This window comes from Alosa pseudoharengus, unplaced genomic scaffold (genome assembly GCF_046254945.1).
Source record: "Alosa pseudoharengus isolate Yale_2024_CS ecotype anadromous, Long Island Sound unplaced genomic scaffold, YU_APseudo_1.1 YU_APseudo_1.1_scf_13, whole genome shotgun sequence".
Taxonomy (NCBI): domain Eukaryota; kingdom Metazoa; phylum Chordata; class Actinopteri; order Clupeiformes; family Clupeidae; genus Alosa; species Alosa pseudoharengus.
This window is the reverse complement of record NW_027468598.1, coordinates 34,696,335-34,717,883: the sequence shown is the minus strand read 5'-3', so window position 1 is coordinate 34,717,883 and position 21,549 is coordinate 34,696,335. Positions and strand designations below refer to the sequence as shown.

At 42.6% G+C, this 21,549-nt stretch overlaps 2 protein-coding genes across 3 annotated transcripts in view; both read right to left on the bottom strand.

Moving 5' to 3' along the window:
* rffl (ring finger and FYVE-like domain containing E3 ubiquitin protein ligase) overlaps positions 1–588 on the bottom strand; it is a 28,502-nt gene extending 27,914 nt beyond the window's left edge. For both annotated transcript variants that reach the window (XM_076282915.1, XM_076282917.1), the window contains exon 1: positions 228–588. The gene's annotated coding sequence lies outside the window, so the exon portion shown is untranslated. The remainder of the gene's footprint in view (positions 1–227) is intronic.
* Positions 589–2,283: 1,695 nt separating this feature from the next.
* On the bottom strand, positions 2,284–15,060 carry eif4h (eukaryotic translation initiation factor 4h). Its single transcript, XM_076282914.1, has 8 exons — positions 14,948–15,060; positions 12,042–12,229; positions 10,015–10,079; positions 9,815–9,908; positions 6,207–6,299; positions 5,474–5,638; positions 4,873–4,988; positions 2,284–3,498 (listed from the first exon to the last, which is right to left on the bottom strand). The coding sequence occupies exons 1-8, from the start codon at positions 15,010–15,012 to the stop codon at positions 3,493–3,495; spliced, it is 792 nt and encodes a 263-aa protein (XP_076139029.1). The 5' UTR covers positions 15,013–15,060; the 3' UTR covers positions 2,284–3,492.
* Between the last annotated feature and the right edge of the window lie 6,489 nt (positions 15,061–21,549).

Genomic DNA, 21,549 nt, shown 5'->3' with positions numbered 1-21,549 from the left:
TATCACCAGCGATAGTTTGCCTCTGTTTCTGACGTTGGCGTTAGTTACCTGATATAGTGACAGTAAACGTGTTATAGGAAAATATAATCTTGCATAACTTAAGAAAAACTACCAACAACTCCAGCAAAGTCGTTATGAAATGGAAGTTAACTTAACAAAGACAAAGATAAGTCAGAAAATAAGTTGGCGAGAACTTTTCAAATACTTTCAAAAGACATTCTCCTTACCTCAATGAGGAAAATGTATCCAAAGAACGCTACTGTAAACTTTTAAAATTGCTTTAATATCTTAAGGTTGATTTTTAATTGCTCGCTAACAGGCTAACTAGCAATAGGTCGCAAGTTTTCATAGGTCTAGCCTACGTTGTAGCCTACAGATCCGGGCAGGTTGCCTTGTGTTACAAAGTTGAGCTTTCAGCAACAAGTTCCATGAACTATAATTGTAGACACTTCCGCCCATTCAATAATAACACTTATTCGAAGTGTAAACCTATTTTAAATGCTGCATTAGATGTGTCACTAACGCCTGAAGTTTAGAGTCTGGCAGACAGCTACACACGAACTGCACTTTCATACCATCTCTCTTCCTCTATCGGACCGAGGAGAATTCAACGTCATGGGCGCGCACGTAATTTTTGAACACCACGCACCCGCACGTAAAAAACAACATTGATTGATGTCGCGCATGGTAAATTGGCGACATCTTCTGGTATCCTCAAAGACTGGTGAATCCTATGTGCGTCAGATGGGTAGTGCGCACTTTTTCGAACAGGTGGAAAGTCATTAAAAGACTAGACTAGGCCTATACGAATAATACAAGCATATTCAAAATCGTGCTGTATTGTATTCCACATAGGCTACAATGAACACTGTGACCAAGCATCTCTTTCAGCAGCTCGCTGAATGAGGCTTGCTGCAGTTGTCTATTTGAGGTTGATTAGCATTACGTTTCTGGATCCCCGTCATTGACAAATTGATAGCCTATATCGAGATTTGTTTCAAAGTCTTAAAATAACCTACAGTTCTCACGGCTAAATAATCAACGCAATGTGAGATTTAACCTTAATGAGCAATTTGTTTACCACAAAAACGTCATCAGACATGTTCTGCCTAATAAAATTGCAGTTATACTCTTTCAAATAGGTTGATGATTTGATCACTTAGAGAACATTTACTGACGAATGTGGTTAGGTCGAAATAATAAGCTTTGAAACAACTTTAAAATAATACATGAAAGTAATACTTCTTGTATGTTTAAACTTCAGGCTATTCTTGTTTAAAAAAAACAAGAAAGAGCAAAAATATTCAAATATCTTTTCTTTTATTTAAAAGTCATTCACAAACAACAAAACAATTTTACATTTAGGCTTACCTTCTGTTAATATTCCTGTTTGTAGCTTGGATTTTCTAGAGATCATAAGATCTTTCTCATAGGGCAGTCGAACAATTAAACACACGCAATTTGCGTGTCCATATGACCACAGTCATCACACATTCTTCACAAACATTGCACATCACAGTTAACTGCGTGCCCTGTACACACAAAACCCACAAAATACACACCCATTTGAGTGTGTATCAGTTAAACACTCGATCTGGATTTATATGGGGGTGGTACTCTCCGAATTGTGGTTAGACTAGGAGCAGCCCATTAGGCTACTCTAGTCTAGACCACTTCAAGGAGGCTGCGTCTTCTCTCAACTGCTCAGTGATGTCGTTCCACTCGTAGGCTAGTCATCAGTTGATGAGAAGGATGGCGATTCTCGCCCATCTGAAATACCGTTGTCCATTTGCTGTATGCAGTTTGCTGCTCTAAGCGGTTTTATTTGTATTGTCCAGTTGTCTGGGATTATCTATATTGACGGCATGGCGATGATTTTGAGATTGATTAGGCTACGCATTAGACCAAGCACACAACCAAGAAGAGCGATGGTGTAACCTTTTATGACTGTAAGAGACAACCAAAATGCCTGCAGGGCCAAGCTATATCAGAAGACGACACAAGACGGTTGAAGTGATTGTGTATACCACTTATGGGAAGTGTTCACGACACATTTTCTATCCAAGAATGCCACATAAAAAGCTGACCTTTACTTCTACAGTGGCAATGTCATAGTGAGAACTGACTGATTCTTAAAAAGTGTGTGGGGACAATTGAACATTTATTCTTACAAAAGCTGCGTGACTGACTTACTTACTCCCAACTAGGTGTCTGTTCAGTTAACAAAAACATGTCAAAGTTGCCCCATACCCTTCCCTTCGGACACATTCATTAGAAACTCTGTAAGATGATACATTTTATTGCCATTAACAGTGTAGGAAATCATGAAAACAACAACACAAAAGAAAGAATAAAAACAGCTGTTCTTTCTATAATACAGTAAGAAAAGGGTGTCACTTTCTCCATCTCATGTCCAATAAAATGTAAATAAAATGGTTGCGGCACATGGGTATCCCGAGAGATTTCTACGCTAATCTTCTATTGGACAGACAAAGCGCCTGTCACCTTAGTTTGACATGTGTGAGCGGTTGGATCTTTGTTCAACAAGCTTCCTATGTATAAAGCGTTTGACTGTTAAGTGAGCGCCATTTATTATTTCACTGTTTTGAATTATTAAGTACATAACCATCAAGCCGTGGAAGTTGAATGTTGGTCGACAAAGACGTAGCTTTTAGCCCGTGGTGCGGCCATGTCAAACCTAGGGTGCATTCATGTTGCTCCTATTTAGGAAAGGGAAGGGCTGGGTGGGTGGGTGTGTGTGTGTGTGTGTGGAGTTATTACAGAAAGCATTTTTCTGCTGGTATTTAACAGACTTAGGTCAAAAAATCTTTCAAGAAGTTACGCCAGAAATTACACAAAGCAACAAAATGATTCAGGCTCAGATTTTTCTTCTGATTTGAAAATGATTTAACTGTTCAGACAGTGGGAAATGATTAAGAGGGAAAACTGTTCATTTCACAAATAGAAGAAATGTAGTTCAACGTTTAAAGAGACACAACTTTGACCGAGTGTCTATGAACTACGCAAACAGACTTTGCGTCTTTTTTTTCTTTTTTTTTTTTCTCTTTTTAAACCATGCACAAAAAACAATGCCTTGGGAAAGAAAGAAACACATTACACTTGATACAGTCCTTACCCAAAGGCAACAGAAGGACATTGCAGCCACTGTCTTCTGAGTTTAGTTAAGGTCTGGCGAGGGGAGGAGGTTCCCAAAGAAGGGGCATGCAGGGTGAAGATAAACCTGGGACTCAGTTTCCCAATATCCCTCGGTCCAACGTCTCCGAAGCCAATCGGGTCAGGCCTGGTTTATTTTAATTGATTATTTTGTTTTTGCTCGCGTTGGCATTCAGGGATGAGAGAGAGAAGCCCAGCACCCTGCTGCCCCGCCAGCATTTTCTGTTTTCTTTGGGAAGACGTCTTTGAAAGATTTTTGGTGAACCAAGCCCGTAGATCCAGTCTAGCCTTCCGGAATAACGCAGCCACATGGATACATTAGTTCTTAGAAAACGGAAGAAAACAAAAGCACAACAAGGTCTGGGTTAGACAGGAGGCAACAATGAACAGGGTTGAAAAAAAAAATCAATGTTATACATGACAATACATCAGAAGATAGCGTTCCTACCAATCATTCATAGCCAGAATCTACACTAACAGGAGATTTAACAGACTGCTTTGCTTCGCAGACCACCGGTCACATTGCAAATGCCTTTTTGCACAGTTCTGAACAATCACCGACTGTGTGACTGGGCGACACTTCTTTCAATACTCGACGACCAGAGCTAAAGCGTCTAGCACAGACCATAAACCCCAGCGAGTGCCCACTGTAGACCTCTAGCGACTGTGTCGAGTTATCAGTGTGTGAAGTAATGGCCAAGGACCACTGTGGTGTGGTGCACCGACTTTGGATTTGTGTGTGCGTGCGTGTTTTACATAGGTGGGTCTCACTCCCTGTTCAGCAGTACTCAAGATCTTAACGCTGAAGTTCAAGATGGCTCCACCAGAGCTTTAGGTCAGCTTAATTAAGGTGGACTATTTCACTGCACTAACACCAAAACATAAAATCACTGCAGGTGATGTTGAGCAGTTAGGAAGCCACTGTAAGATGGGAGACTGTGCCCCACAAACTCAAAATCTGAACGCACACCATTACTCACACAAGGTAAAAGGGGCCAAATCTTGAGCACTATATATCTACAATTAATAATAATAATAATAATAATAATAATAATAAAAACAGATATAATCAAAAGGGGGCAGGGGGCTTTAAAACCAAAATAGTGTGCATTCTTCTTTTTAAAACAGAGCAGCTCCATCAAAACAACAACAAACAAACAGAACAGAGCAAACACCTCTCCTTAATGTTCAGCCCACATGAATGAACCTCCTCCGCTGAGCTACGGTACAAAGCAGGCACTAAAGTCCGGGAAGCAGAGGTGGACAAAAAAAACATTTTGTTTTTGTAAGGTTTGACATGCATTCACAAGCTGCTCATTTGTGTGTGTGTGTGTGTGTGTGTGTGTGTGAGAGACAGAGTGCAGCGCGACAGTGATCTGAATGACGAGAGTGTGTGAGTGTGGGTGTATACTCTGGATTTTTTTCTCTCTCATTATTATCTTTTTTTATTTGTTTTAAATCCCTCTTGAATAAATATTTGCACTCGCACTGAATTGAGAAGGAGAAGGGTCTCCACTCGTCTCGTCCGGCAGGAATGATGACCGAGGCGTTTATCCTATCCCCCCTGTTGGCATGATGTGTCTAGACCACATTCTCACCCCAGCCCTGCCCCCCCCCCCCCCTCCCTAGCCCACTTCTTGCCCTCCATTCCCGATTGGCGCAGGCGGCAGTCTCTTAGTGTTTCTCTTTGGACATTACCTCCTCCCGCGGCTTGGCACCGCCGAATATGGCCGAGTTGGGATTGGCCACTTGGTTTAGTGGTTCGCTGACCGTGCGTGGCTTCAACTGTAGCCTTGGCCTTTGTGCTCTTTCCTCTGGAGAAGGAAGGAGAAGAGAGAAGAGAAATGAGTATCAGACCATGATGCAATGCATGAGTCTTAGAAATAACTTATAGATAAGACCTTAAGGCTTCATCAACAAGAAAACAGAAACTGTAATAAACAATAACTAAGTGGTAATTAACTAATATTTATAACGGTTTTACAAATTTCGCCAAGAGCATATATATATATATATATACACACATATTTATGTATATGTATATATATATATACTGCACATATAAATGAAGGCAGTCCGCCACAACCTGGGACATGTTTGGATAGTAAAAGGTTAAAACTGTTGCTGTCTTTCAGAGGTTATGCCAAGATAAAACTACAGCCACTAAAATGGCAACACTACAGAGTGAATGCCAAACTAAATCTACTGGGCTGCATTTCAGCCCTCATAATTGAACCCTACTCTCCCCTCCCATCTACAATGCCCGAGTTAGAGAATAGAGATGGAATGGTTGCGCCACCATCAGAGGGTTCTCTGAAGTCCGTCGGGCCCCCTCGGGGAGGTCCATCCCTGAAGCGCCCCATGCCAGGGCCACCAGCGCCACCACCAGCTCCGCCCCCTCTCCGGTCCCCTGGGCGTCCGCCACCTCGACTCCTCCCACCCATGAAGTCATCCTCTCTAAAGCCTACGAGAGGAAGAGGAGTGAATGGTCACATAAGTGAAGAAGTGACAGAACTTTTGCCTTGTTGCCCTTGAGAGCTGATCTGAGATCAGTGCAGGTCATGATTATGGTCCACAAGAGATGGATTGTAAGGGGACATGCTCTGAAAGGTTTCTGATCTCAGACTTCGCCTCTGCAGAGCAACCCTTCTCTAAGGAACGCTCCCGCACCAGTCGGTGAGCCACTGTACCCTAGTTATGACTAATGAGAATGAGATGAAGTCTGTCTGTGAATGTCGAGTTCAACATTAATCTTGCAGGTGGGGTGGAGTACTGAGGAGTGTGGGTGATAAGAGATAGGGTAGTGAGGAAACAAAAATAAACAAAAACAACCTGCATCATAAATACTCTGCAATAAATACCTAACACTGGCATGTACAACACTTTGGCATTAGATTGTAGATTCTCCATTTGCCTATTCCAGACATTGGGCACTGAGCTTCATGACCAGGACGGCAATAGTGTCTGGTCGTTTGAATCAACTGTTTTTTTTATTCAATTTTATTTTATTTTGTGGCCAACGGTCATCGCACCTCCTCCTCCTCCTCCTCCTCCTCCTCCTCCTTCGTAGTCGTCCCGGGAATCGCGTCCCCCTCCTCTGGGACCACCGCGTGCGCCTCCACGGCCTGTGAGAGGGGACAGGGCTCAGCTTTAAACAGAGTCCAGCACGCACGCAGGCACAAGGGCCAGAGGAAGAGAGAGGACGAGGAAGAGGCAGAACAGAGGAAGACAGAAGAGCAGGAAAAAGTGGTGAAAAAAAGAAAAAAAGTGAAAGACAGAGAAAAAGAGAGAAAGCAAAAGCCTCTGGTGATTGCTGTAGCCTTGACCAGCTGTTTTCTTTTGCCATGCCCATTCTAGAGAGGTTAGTCTTGACTTGAGAGGAAGAGTGCGCTAGAAGCATGTGAGACTCAGAGAGAAGCTTCTAGTAGAGTAGAGATCCCAAAGAGACAAGCTGCTAGTAGAGATCCCAGAGAGAGAAGCTGATAGTGAGGTAGAGATCTCAGACAGAGAAGCTGGTATTAGAGTAGAGATCTCAGAGAGAGAAACTGCTAGAAGAGTAAAGATCTCAGAGAGAGAGAGAAGCTGGTATTAGAGTAGAGATCTCAGAGAGAGAAGCTGGTATTAGAGTAGAAATCTCAGAAAGAGAGCTGGTAGTAGAGTAGAGATCTCAGAGAGAGAGAATCTGGTATTAGAGTAGAAATCTCAGAGAGAAAAGCTGGTATTGAGGTAGAGATCTCAGAGAGACACGCTGGTAGTAAGATAGAGATCTCAGACAGAGAAACTGCTAGAAGAGTAAAGATCTCAGAGAGAGAGAAGCTAGTATTAGAGTAGAAATCTCAGAGAGAGAAGCTGCTAGTGAGGTAGAGATCTCAGAGAGAGAGAAGATGGTATTAGAGTAGAAATCTCAGAGAGAAAAGCTGGTATTGAGGTAGAGATCTCAGACAGAGAAACTGTTAGAAGAGTAGAGATCCCAGAGAGAGAAGCTGGTAGTGAGGTAGAGATCTCAGAGAGAGAAGCTGATCTCAGTAATTAGCCAGAAGAGGAGAGCAGCTAAGGCCAAAGAGAGAATCAGATGTTTAACTACTTCCACCTACACAAGCACCTCAGAAAACAGATGGAGGGAAATGAGGTGGTTACATGAGGATGAGATGGAAGGAGAGTGGAAATCAAGTTCAAATCACCTAAAGGCAAACGGTCAGTTTCCCATTTGGATTAAGCCTAGTTCTACACTAAAAACAAACTTCAGTGTGAATCTCCATTGAAAAAAGGAGTTTAGTCCAGGACTAGGACTAATCCATGAGCAGGGGGTTATTCCATCAACCTCGCTAAATGCTAAACCTGGCTTATTTCGCTAGACTATTAAATCTCGCTAATTTTAGTGAGAGTTTAGCGTGGTTTACGTGAAGCCCAGCTTGGTTAACTATTTGTGCAACAGATAGACAGACTGCTCCGTAGGAGATTTCAAGCTTTCATGTTCTCATCACCGGTAGCCTACAACTTCATAAATAGAGGTTGAAACTTTTTACCCCCAACATTGTCACGAAGCATTGATTTACATATTCACTAGTTTCATTTATTAGTGCACAATATGCATCAATAAATGAACATGAATCTTGAATTTCCCCTTGGGGATCAATAAAGTATCTATCTATATATCTATCTATCTAACATTATTCAATTTCAAAAATAGTAACTTGACACGTCTGTGGTCCTAGGAATCTTGCTACTCTTTGCTATCTGTATTCTGTGGTGGTGGTGCAACGCGTAGCAAGACGATACATCAAAGTAAGCGTTAATGTTTGTTCTCTGGTTCGCTACCCACACAAAGCTTTTACGTAGCTCATCACCTTGATAATTTCTATTAATTTAGAGACTTTGGCGTTTTATGTTGTAGCTTACTCTTTAATGAAAGAAGTGTCATAACCTACTATTGATGAAGTGCCATGCACATTTATTAACCTGTTAAATGACAGTAAATGCCAGTGGGCTACATTAAATTTGATGCAAGGCAATTAAGACTATATAGCCTACTAATGATTAAAACCGCTTCATGTGTTGATGATTGTTCATGAATGTCAAATCAACTATGTGCTACACAGATTAAATATTAAATGACAAAATGAAGCCATTGCATTTCAGATAATTATATTTCACAAACACTTTGGCAGAAGTATGAGACTTATGGGGGACAATAGCCTGTATTAAGTTGATACCAATTTTATTAATGACCACCTACACCTAGACAATAATTTGGAGTGAACCCTTTTAACCTAAGAACGTAGGCTTTAGCCTATCATTTTTAATAGCCTATGCCAAAGTTGTTTTGAGGTAATGCTATTTATTCATTCACTTGTTTTGTTTAAGAGTGAAGACAATCAAACTCGCAAATGATTTCAAACCACGACCATTGTTGTTTAAATGCTTTCACTATTCTCCAATTTATATAGGCAACTATCTAATTTTTTTTCTCTCTCGATGTTCAATTTTATGACTTTCAATGAAAATCCTGTAGATGGCGCTTGTAAAACGAACATAAATCCTCTAGTATTCCCTTAATTTTCCTACATACATCCTCTTTTCGTCAATCTACTGTTTTGGTCTACTTTTCTACCTTGCACAAGCAGACATAGAGCTGACCTAAGCCTTGACAGAATAAACGAAGGCAAGATGCAGCTAACTTGAGTTAATGGAACGGCTTCAGCCTCAAGTAAAAGTCTATGCTACTTCAAGCCAGACTATTTCTGTTAATCGCCGCCTTCATTAGCGAAGTTGATGGAATACCCCCCAGGAACCTGGCATGTGCGCGTGTCTGGTCATTACACCTTGAGTTTAGCACCCGAGGTTTTGTTATGTTCACATCAGATAGAAAGACTTGGAAACCAGGAAGCAGGAGAGCTCATGAGAAAACCCTCTACAGAGAAGAGTGAAAACACCAGAGCAGAGAAACATACAAACAAACAAACAACATACTCCTAATTGATTAATTTCTAAAATCATTGCATTTTTGGATTATAGTTAAACAAGGTCAGTTCTGCAAGTAGTAGGTCTATGTCCTTATTTGGTCGTTTGGTTTTTGTCTTTTTATTCCTTCTAGTTATTTAATGCAGTGTTTTTCAACCTTTTTTGTGCCACGGCACACTTTTGACACTTAAAATGTCCCACGGCACACTAACATCCTGTGTGAAGAAAAAATAAACATACCATAGCCTAAAATTTCAAATAATACACAGATATGGCCTTATTATGGCTTCTATGCAAGACCTGCTCAATAAAACAAGCGCCCTCTGTTTCATTTGTAGGTAACTATATCTAATTTAATTGTTGTTATGAACTGGATATGTAATGATTCTGTGAATACTGGATATGGGACCCCCGTTGTACAATGCCTGCATACCACAAATAGTGCAATCATACAATCAATGAGAGCATGTGGTTATAAATTCTTTGATGCAACAGTTGCTTTTCTGGACCAGTGAGTGACATTTGGGTAATTTTCTGCGGCACACCTGATGATCTCTCACGGCACACTAGTGTGCCCCGGCACAGTGGTTGAAAAACACTGATTTAATGAAACAGTAATGAGAGTCCCCCCACAGTACGAGGCATTCACTGCCCAGGAAGTCTAAACATGCGTAGGTACCTCTGTCATCTTTTCGGAAGCCAAAGCCTCCGGCTCCCCGTTCTTGCTTTCGGCCCTCGGCGATGTCCACCCGCAGTGACCGATCTCCCAGAAGCTGTGGGCGAAGAGACACAAGCAGTCACCGTCTGCCGCCCAGCATGGTCATTGTCTACAGAGCAGTCGTCAGCATGTGCAGAATGGCTAATTAGACAAATACTCACTGCACCATCGTACGTCAAAGCTTCTTTGAGGGATTCCAAGTCGTCAAACTCTACATAACAAAAACCTGCAGCAGACACAGACACACACACACACACACACACAGAAACAAGAGATGGTTCAGGCCAGGGTAGGAATTTCACGGCGGCCACGACGGCCATGGCCGTCGTAGCCCCTTGCGTTGGCCGTGAGGCCCCTTTGAAAATCAGAGGTTTACAGGCCACGGTGGCCTTGGTGCCCCCTTCTTTCAATATTCTGCTTTGCATCCTACTAATAGCGATTTTTATTAAGCCTGTGCTAAATAAAATTTATTTAGTCTTTTACGCAGTGGAGAAAGTGACAGCCCAAGAAAGAAAGTGCGTCCAAATTCACCCATTCTCAGTTGAACTACTCGCGAAGTAGCCTATTCATCACACAGACATCACAAGTATCACATGAAAGAGCTTTTTCTCAGCTTTTAAACGATGTTAGCCGTTATTTGCTGTGTTGAACGGTTCGCAAGAAAAGTAAATAATATAATTCAATTTAATCATACATTCTACTGAAGGTTTTGCGTCCCATGATCTCCCTACCATTCATCTCGGTGGAATACTTTACGAACCCTTCTTTTAACACATGACAAACCATATAGCAGAATAAACAGGAGACCTTACCGAACACAAAGGTGTAAAGCAGTCCCCTGTACAGTTAGCCGTTCCAGAATAATCCAGTTTTGAATTTGCAGTAAAGTTCGACATACATGGATGTCTCCAAATTTGGGCTTTAAGTTTTACAATGTGTTTAAATTGTTCCACATGATTTCATAACGGGCCAAATACAAAATAAATGTTACAAATATCGCCTAGATATTGGTAAATCAGAGGACAGCTGACTAAGAGTTTGTGAAAGTAACCTTAATGATCACAAAATGCATGCATCTAGGCTATTTGAGTTTCTTAAAGCTGATCTGTGCTTAAATTGTTCAATACATGATTTCATAACAGGCCAAATATAAAATAAATGTTATATATAGCCTAGATATCTGTAAATATTAGATGATCAGATGATTTACAGTTCTATGTAATATGTCATATTTCATGTTTTTGTAATGTTTCATACAGTGATGCAGGTCTACTGCTGTGAATAGGCTAAATACAACTTTGATCATTTTTATAGCCTACTACTGTATAGTTAACTTTGGCCTTGGTGCCCTGACATGTGGCCTTTGTGCCCCCCACCAAATATGCCCAACTGAAGGCCAAGTGGCCTTGCCCCCAGAATGGTGAAATTCCAAGCCTGGTTCAGGCTATTGTTCTGCCAACAGTGTGATTAATAAAACGTAACAGCAGAGATCCTGATGAGGTATGGTTTTCATGAATCTGGCCACTGTTACGTCATTCTGAAATCTCCTGGTATGGAAACGAACTGGGCAATTTGCTCCGACAAAAAAGGAGAGGACTCAAGACATTAGGCTTAATCTGAGCTTTGGTCAAAGCGTTTGCTTCGGTGCCCTCTCTCTTCTGCGCTGGTGGCGGATAACGGAGTTCATGACGGACGGCTGTTCCCATGGTAGCTCCAACTCGGTACTAGGCTACTTAACAAAAGGGTAGCTGATGGACCAATGTGTATAATTATACTGAATTCTGTTAGGTATGTGGCCAAAAACAAAATGTTTCATTAAGGCCAGAGTGGGGGCTGAAAGTCAGAAGTCATAAATAAGATTATTTCCAATCATTCTGTTATAGCCTTCAACCTTAATATGGCAGCCGAGGATGAAGGAAGAACAAATCTCCATGCCCCTCTTTAGATCCTTGGTTTGTTGCATCTCTTGTTTTGTCAGGGTAATTTTTACCTTCCAAGAGTAAAAAGGCATATTGAGAAAGATCAAAATCTGAAAGCATTTAAATGCACATTAGCAGGTAGTGAGCTAGGCCATAACTGTGGTCCTCTTTTGCCTGCGATGGTCACAAATCCCCTCTACTCATTTCAACTTACATGGGGTCTCTGGGCCAAACCTGGCCCCAGCGGCAGGGAGGGAGCTCAAGCTCACCTTTGAATTTGTCTGTCTCTTTGTCGCGGACAAGCCGCACGCTCCTGACGCTGAGGTCTTTGAAGATGGCGTCGATGTCGCCCTGCACGGTGTTGAAGGGGAGGTTGCCCACGTAGGCGGTGTAGGGCGGCTCTGTGGGGAGCTCCTTCTGCTTGCGGGGGCCTCCTGGTCCGCCACCACCCCGGGGTCTAGTGACCAAAAACCAACAATGCGTCAGAGAGGGACAATAGGCAGGCCTGCCAAACTACACAAGCTACAAACACACCAACGTCCGTCCTAAAAGCTAGCTAAGCCAGACGGTACATTCCATAATCATTTTTAATCTGTGTTGAGAACGCATTCTGTGCATTAATTTCTCAAGTTCAAGTGATGCGATGGTTAAACACATTTTACACATTAACATGGTTACATGCGATGGTGACACATTTTACAAGTTCTTACAGCATAATAGGGCGGGGAATCACAGAGTAACTCACAAATCGACACGGTCACGACACTTTGCCCACGACAACGATAATATCACGATTCAGCAATTCTGCAATACTCAATACACTGCAAAAGACGAATCTACGATAGGCCTACATCACGATATCTGTGTAAATGAGGAAGACAAAGGCAAACAGCTGGAATTATGTATTTATTCACTGCATTTCACAACTGATTTTAAACAGTGTAAAGTGCATAGAGTTTTAGCTTAGTGCCTCTTAAAACCCACAAATATTCTTAAAAATTAGCAAAAATATACCTCTTAAGAAACACTATACAATAATTTTTTCTGAATATTTCAGTGTTTCTTGACCCATTTCAGTGTTTGTGCTTATGAATTTATTATTTTAGTCAAAATATTAATATATGGTGGCAGCATATCGAGAATGCATCACAAAAAGATGTCTTATGATATATTGCCGTATGGATATTTTCTACTACCATATCTAACATAATGTTTGATTAGATACTCATTTAAGGATTCTGATAACCAGAAAAAGATCAAACAAAATTTGATCAAATATACCAGTCAAAGACTGAAACAATCACCACAGTGCCGAGGCTCATGTTCATTCATTTGTATACCCAAGCCACAAAACAGACAATCAACCTTTGTGCCACCTCAAAATCCACTATGACAATCTATTGACATGTATGAGCTCAAAAACCAGACAATCTCTCATTTCCATGCTGCATAATTAACAAAGAAAACCAAGAGATGTGTTTCTCCATGTAAGTTAGACCCAACAGCCAGATAATGATCTGGGGCATGCAGTGGAGCTGCAGTCATATCAAACTACTGTTTGGAATTAGAGAGACATGCTCCGCCAACAACCACTGAAGTGAAAGTAGGCAGAAAGTTGCCCTCTGTGAAGTAAGTCATTTCTTGTGTATCATTTCAGCCGTGGCCTAGTGTCAGGCACACGAGGTGGGGTCTTGTATCAAGTCTTGAGAGTCCTCTCTGCATGCCTGCGACATTCCTCCAGTGTCATTCAGTTGAAGACAACACCAGATACACAGGCGAGTAGACTGCACAGCTACAAGTACCCATCGTCACAAGCGAGCTGACACATGGTGAATTCTCACAGGACACAAGAGCAGATAATCCCTCCAGTTTTGACAGCAAAACATTTCTGTTCTGATCATTCAGGCTGATAAAACAGAGACGGCAAATCTTAAGCCAGAAATTAGTTGATGCTCGAAGGCTATACTGACAACCTCATCATTCAGACTGATCATGTCTGTTTCAAACGTCAGATTATATAGAATTGAATTGCAATTAAAAATCAGTGTAAATGAAGGTGGGTAGGGGTAAAACAAGTAATTGGCCCCGCTGTATATCGGTAAAGGCTGATATGTTATATTACTCTGATATGATATATTACTCTGCCCAAAAAGCGTGCATCACAGAGAGGCGTTTTCGACGCAGCAAGCGCTCTCATTCCTTTCGGCTATGTCTCCTCGAGCACGTCATGGGGCTCTGATAACACGCTATCGTTAATCACTTGTGCTTGCCAATTATTTGGCATTTAGTAGCATTGGCTGTTAAGGAACTGTTTAAAAACTACCCGTGTTTAAGACAATACGTGAGATTGTGAGCTAGCCATTTAGCTAACTCAATTAGGCACATTGGCAGAGAAAGACAAACGGTGAAGCCATCGTCGCCAACGTTGAGTGTTTACTTGATTCATTCATTTCAATGTACTGGCAACTTGCCTGTCGTATGCCGCAGCTACGACTATCTGAGGGTAAAATGGGGGACAGAGATTTGGGCCCACCAACCTGGTCATGCAATGCTGTCTATGGCTGTCTGAATATTAGCTAGCTCGCTAGCTAGCTAACTATCTATACCTTACACACATCCCTGATCAGCAACCGCTCAAGGGCCAAGTAAGTTAGCTGAACACGGACAGGCAATAACATAAACATAGATAGCCAAAACGCCCATCACAATGAAATGGGTGGATGAGAATAATCGACATTCTGTTTGAAGCTGTGGAGTTGCTGACTATAGCACAACATGTAGTCCATGTGGGCTGTTTTTTTCCCTGAGACCCTGGCGCCAAGTGCCTTGCTGGCAAAGAGTGTAGCTAGCTAGCTTGCTAGCGCATAACTACCTACATTGGCACTGTGAAATCAGATATTACAGTTCACCAAACGAATGTAACCACGACTACAGCAATATGAGCAGCCAACATTCCCATCTGGAAGCTTACTCTAACCACGACCTTTCCTCGTTCTCTAGTCCGGCCTTCCATTCATCATATCCGTAGTGTGCAGCATCGACACCCCGGTTATGAATGCTAGGCCTACACCAATCATGGCTGCAACGCACTCTTCTCTAAATGTCAAAATACACAATCTGCTGCTCCTTTGACAGCAGACGCAAACTATTTCAAAGTGTTCACAAATTTCCTTACCCTCTTCCGCCGCCAAAGCTACCATAAGCCCGATCCCGGTCATCGTAGTTATCGTAATCCGCCATTGCAGTGCTTGCTATCCAGGAGAAAGCAAGTCTGATAGGCAAGGACCTCCAATATAGCGTACGTTATAGTAGTCCTGTCACTGCCTGTAACATCATGCGTTTTTTGTTTAGAAACGAAGCAAATAAGAGTGTCTTTTTATAAGGAGTGTCGAAGAAAATATAATTTCTATTGTAAATTATTTTTGACAATCACTTTAATACAAGTACGTGTGTAATTATGGGGCATGTGTGCCACCGGTTGTGTAAGGCCAACAACAACGGAGGGCATTAATGTAGGAGGTTGCCGACATTAGCATGTTGCTAGCGAGCTTTAATGAAAGACAACGTCCCGCACCTTGTCTCCTCAACATGACGTTTATTAATATTCGCTTGCTTTATGCTCCAGTTTCCAAACATGTAAACCAAGTTGATTTTAAATATGTGTAATAATAGTTACCTATCAGAATGGCGCGCACAACACAATCGCTACAGCAGTTTACTAGGCTAGCCTACAAGAGTGCAGCCATGGCGTCCGTATCCAACGTTGAATTACAAGTGATTGTTCAATTGATTGAATGATTGATCGATCGAATTATTGATTGCCTGAGTAGTATTGATTAGTGGAGCGATAGAGGTAACAAGAGTTTTCTTATGTAGACTGATAAGCTACCAGGTTGAAGACGCTCATATCACATCAATCAATCATAATTTTGCTGACAATCTTTGAGGAATTTGCAGAAGGCTATTTCTGATAGGCCTAGGCCAGGGCTGTCAAACTCATATTAGGCAGTGGGCCGAATGAGACCTCATGGGGGGCCGTCATTTCATTGGTCATGATCATTTCTCTTCATTGGTATCAGAGTCTTGTTTGATGATATACTCCTTTACTATACCATTTATGAGCAAACAAGTACAAATCATTTAATCATCATATCCTCTTTCTCTCTTGAAACACCCTACTTCCATGTCAGTTTTTTGGCCTCTTCCGATGATGATTTGTAGTGCTAGGTTTAATCAATTTATCACAGAAATTGATGACAAATTGTTTAAGACAGCTGAATGTGAATATATTTTCTTACTAGTTTTCCTTTCCTATGTTTCCAATGCCTTATGTTTGACACCCCTGGCCTAGGCTATGTGTATTTGAAATGTGTTTTTGAAACAGGAAATTGTTGTTTGTTATTTGTATTAGATTGACTTTTTAAAGAGTGTTATTTTAAAATAGGAGGCCTATTAGCCTAGTGTTCAATAGAAAACAAACTCCAAATAATCTACATAAATTAGGCCTGTGTCTATATGATGTCATAGGCCTGTTTATGCAGTAAAGGCCTCCAGACCACTTCACCCATGTTTGTGTAGAAACATGCCATGCCAAAAGATTGATACAATTTATTTAGGTCTTCATCTATTCAGTGTAAATGCTCATTTATAGCCCTGGCAGAGCGGCTCAACAGAAACTGACAAGTGACAAAATGTGTGTCTGACAAATTTGGTCACCATGGTCTCCTGCAACATTTTGGAAAGGTGCAAGCCCAGGCGCGTAGCAAGCGTGGGGGATGTGGGTGTTATAACGCCCCTGTGCAAGCCATAAAAGTTTTGGTGACTCTCTCATATTGGATGCCAAGAAATGGTCTACTTGCCAACAAGGTGAACCCAGAAATTCTGAGTACACCAAAGTTTTATGTTAGAAATGTATAGCATGGGTCCCTAGCATGTAGAAACTGCCAGGTGCTAACTTGCATATGTTGGGCAATTTGCATAATTAGCACAATTAGCAAATGGCAGAAGCTGAAATATACCAAGGACCAAATCCAAGTCCTAAGGTAGGATAGAAGGACCAGTATGGTGCACCCTGAGCCTCCAGGCATCTCTAAGGAGAATCAGGAGCAACCCTCCTCGTTAAGTGCGTAGTCCCCGATACAAACAGCCTTGATTGCGGCTGCATGCCTTGCTGAGGAACAGCACATTTCCGTGCCTCCAGCTGGGACTTCAGGAACAGCAGGATATACTGGCCCAGTAGGAGTCCACCTGGCGAGCCTCATACCAAGCCATAAACACCGGCCATTGGTAAGAGCCTCATACCAAGCCATAAACACCGGCCATTGGTAAGAGTACACTTATATATTGTGTTGATCTCGTGTTTATGATTCTTAGCAGACGCTTTTGTCCATAGCGATGTATAATCAATGACACCAATAAACATAACATTAAAATTAACAGTTTACAGCAGTCATATTGCCTAAATAAATAAATACAAATTATCAATAGAATCATCATATATTCTATCAATGTAGACCACCCTGGGAGATGTAAGTGAAATATGCAAACCATAATCATTGTTATGTGTTTTTTATCTACTTTGATCACCATAGATTGAGACAATAATCCTTATGAAAACCTTTTTTTCATCCTCCTTTATTCCAGTAGAAACGGAAGAAATGTGTGTGACTTAGGTATGTAGGTCTACTATATTAAGCATTTAAATGTGATCAGAACTGACTTAAAATGAAACGAAAATCTGCCCAGATTGATCAAAATCTGTTTCAAAATGCCCATTTTGAATTTTGAAAATGTCGGAAATGGATTCAGCATCCTCATTAACCCCTAAAACCACTCCAACATTGTACAAATTGACAAAACAGTTTCTGAAATATTGTCATGTAGCCCATTATGCTAATTTATGCGAATTATGCACATTGACCAACATGTGCAAGTTAGCATCTGGCAGTTTCTATATGATGGGGACCCATGCTATACATTTCTAACATAAAACGTAGGTGTACTCAAAATCTCCAGGTCCACAATGGGGCTCTATGGGCTGGCAACTAGACTAAAATGTGAAAGAGGCCTTCTTGTTCTTGACAAGGCTGTTGTCATCTGGTTTGTGATGTGTCATTTGATGTTAAATATGGGATATTTAAAAAAATCTTCATTATTTTGATACATGCTGGTTTTACTGTATCTGTATTTCATTTTGACACCTTTGCAATTTGAGTAGTATGTTAACAAATTTGATGTATTTTTCCCCCATCTCAAATGATTCGCTAAATTGTTGTGGCATTATGTAGCTTGTAGGCTATGTCTATTCACTCAACCTAAAATGCTTTAAATTGCAAAAAACATTTAGAGGGTCAGGAAGGTGAATGTTAATTTAATACAGATGAACATGCTGTTGGTCATTAACCTCTTGACATAATCTGGCAGCCTGCTGAACTGAACTGCACTTCCACACTTCTTCCACTGGGTGGCGGTGTAACCCCACAGTGTTGACAACACTGCCATCTCAGGGTGAGGCAGGGGAGGAAGAGACAGAAAGGGACATACTTTGTTAATATGCCTGAAGTGTACAGGCAACAAAGCCTCCTGCGACAGCCGGGCCAGGTGACTAGATTAACACTCCAGAGGAAGAGAGAAGAGCCGACAGCAGCACTGTCTTCTCCGTGCACTTTTCGCTTCTCTCTCTCTCTTTCTTAGTATGTCATGGCCTTGGGGTCTTCCAAAGAAGAGAGGTGTGCAATTATAGCCTGTTAAAAGCTGTGTCTGCCTCTGTCACTGAGGAGGAGGAGGAGGGTGACGGAGGAAATCTCTGGCACAGAGAGGTGCTGGGCACTGGCCGCCTCCTATTTGAATCTGTCCCTGTGTGATAAATGAAATCGCGGCAGCTGTGGACGAGGGAAGGGGCAGAATCCTAAAGCCCTAAAATGGATTACAAGAGAAATTTGAAGTGACCCTGAAAGTCACAGAGAGCATGTTATTCCTACTCTCAGAACAAATATAACAAATAATAAAATAAATTACATTTTTTTTCCATCAGCAGGTGTTCCTTCCTGTGTCTAGTATCCTCTCATTCTCTCATTCTGGATTTGCTGTGGAGCTGAAGCACAGGTGGAGGATGATGTCACTGAGCAGTCACCCACCTCACACACACACACACGCACACACATACACACACACACGCACACACACACACACACACACACACACACACACAGAATGTTCACCTAAACCTCTCTTGTTCTATGTCTCTCCCTCTGTTTCACACACACACACACACACACACACACATGACTGCTCTGCTGTAGGTGTCAGTGTGTGGCAGAGGCTTGTCTCTCTCTTCACCACCTCCTCCTCCACCTCCTCCTCCTCCTCCTCCTCCTCCTCCTCCTCCTCCTCCTCCTCCTCCTCCTCCTCTTCCTCCACCACCTCCTCCTTACCTCACGCCTTCTTCATTAGCATGCGCTGAAGCTAGCTGATTGATTTCCGCTGAACCAAGCCGGAGATAGTGCTGGGAGCCTCTCAGACCATTTGAATTTCCATGATTGATGAGAGGACATTTTAATAGCCCTAAGCAGAGAGTGGTAAAAGGGAGTTGAGACTTTCTGGAAATGTGTGTGTGTGTGTGTGTGTGTGTGTGTGTGTGTGTGTGTGTGTGTTTGTGTGTGTGCGCAGATATTTTGTGAAAACAGGTTTACGAGTAAGGAGTCAGTACATGTCTGTGTGTGTGTGCATGTATCAGCCCTGTGATAGTACATGTTTGCATGTGGCAAACTGTGTGTGTGTGCGCGCGCTAGGAAGATGCTGTCAATGATTGAACGACTCTGTTACTTGAGCTTTCATACCACTGTTGATCAATTGTTTCAATATGTGCTGCTTCATGCAAATGACACAGCAAAGATACTATATCTGCCAGAGGCAAACCTGAATGGCAAAGACAATCGTGCGCTTCCCTCTACAGAAACACAATCGGTGTGCTTCCCTCCACAGAAACACAATCGGTGCTGCTAGTTCTCAGTTTGCACCTTCCCCATGAATGGATTGCACCTCCACTGTGCAGTGTGGATAAACAACGTCACCTTTATTCACCTTTATTATGACCATAAAACAGGCAGGAATGAGTTGATGTATTCCACACAGGAGATGCCATTTTGATGATCTCCTTTGGAGTGCACATTGCACTCGCAGATGAGAATTTGCGCTGTGGAAACAGTCCAGCTGTTTTGTGCGTGATTGCATGAGTGTGTTCCCGCACGTCCAGCCCCCGCGTGTGATATGGTCAGCATGGCGTGAAGCAGTGTTTTATGAGGGAGGGGGGGTCTCTTTGACCTTCCGGAGAAGTCAGGGGATGGAAAAATAAGCATGCTTTCCCCATCACGGGGTGCAATATTACTCTACCGCAGGTTGTCATGGTTACACACACTTTGATTTTTGCACTGTGCTGATAGAGGTATTGATTAATTGTGTACAACATAGAATTCTTTACGGTAGGCCTTCGTCGTAAGCCTTCTTCTTACGGAAGAATTCAGCCAATGCTTGTCGTACGTTTAGAAGGTTGCTTTTCATCAAATTCTCCATATCATTATCCCTGTGGTCATGTCTCTCTCTCTTTCTCTCTCTCTCTCCCTCTCTCTCCCTTTTTCTCTGGGGAGTGTTTGAAGCATGATGACAAGAGCATTCTTCCACAGCCATGTTTTAATAAACCTCCAAGCTATATAATCAGCAGAGAGAGCTGTTCTACACTTCATGCCATGACCAACTACCCAATAACCCAATGTTGTCTGCTTGTCTGTATTGTTTCCATTGCCAGGGTAGGTAGGGCTGCAAAAACAAACAGTTCATTCAACAGATCACACACCTAAAATCAAGGTCTGAAAGTCATACTAGACACAGGCGTCGTCAACCTGAGCATGTGTTGCCACAGAACAGACCTGTTGATGGAAACACTATATTTACTTTCACTACACTACACACAAGTGCCTGATCAAAGAAAACATGTCAATGTAGAATAACAGCCTCAGGAGCTCAGCCAGAGCTCAGCCAGACCAGCCGTGTGCATTACGGTTCTGGTCAGATGCACACAGATTTGGGCCACTGGTCCCGTGCTGTCGGAGGCCCTGCGGGAGGTGGTGGACGGTGGCCAGCGCGCCGCTGACCGGATGCACGGTGCGATGGCCTTGTAGAAGTCCAATTACTGACCGCTGGGTCTGGAGTCTGGCTATTGATCCGCGTGCGCCAGAGATGAGGTCCGCGCGAAGGAGCAAGGCGAGGAGAATGGATGTTGCAGGAACAGATGATCCATCAGAGAGTAGCGTCTGTCTCTCTCTCTCTCTGTCTCTCTCTCTCTCTCTCTGTCTCTCTCCGTCTCTCAGGCTGCCCAGGGCTTTGCCCGTGCCAACAGTGCCACGCTTCTGAGGCTGCTGTGGAAGGCAGGAGGGATCGAGGGGAGATGGAGGTGGGTTGAAGGGGGGGTGGGGAGATGGAGGTGGGTTGAAGGGGGGGGGGTGGGGAGGCTGTGAAGAACCGGCTGTTCTGCACGCCAGGGATTCATGTGTGTCCAATAGCTAAGGATAGAGAGAGAGAGAGAGGGAGAGAGGGACAGAGAGAGAGAGGGAGAAAGGGACAGGCAGATTGGCATCAAGCCATTGTAGAAGAGAAAGCACTCTGTATGTGTGTATTGTGTGTGTGTGTGTGTGTGTGTGTGTGTGTGTGTCTGTGAAGATTGAATGTGATGCTACGAGGTATGGGTTGGGAGTGTGTGGCCAGGTCAGACCAGAGGGGGCA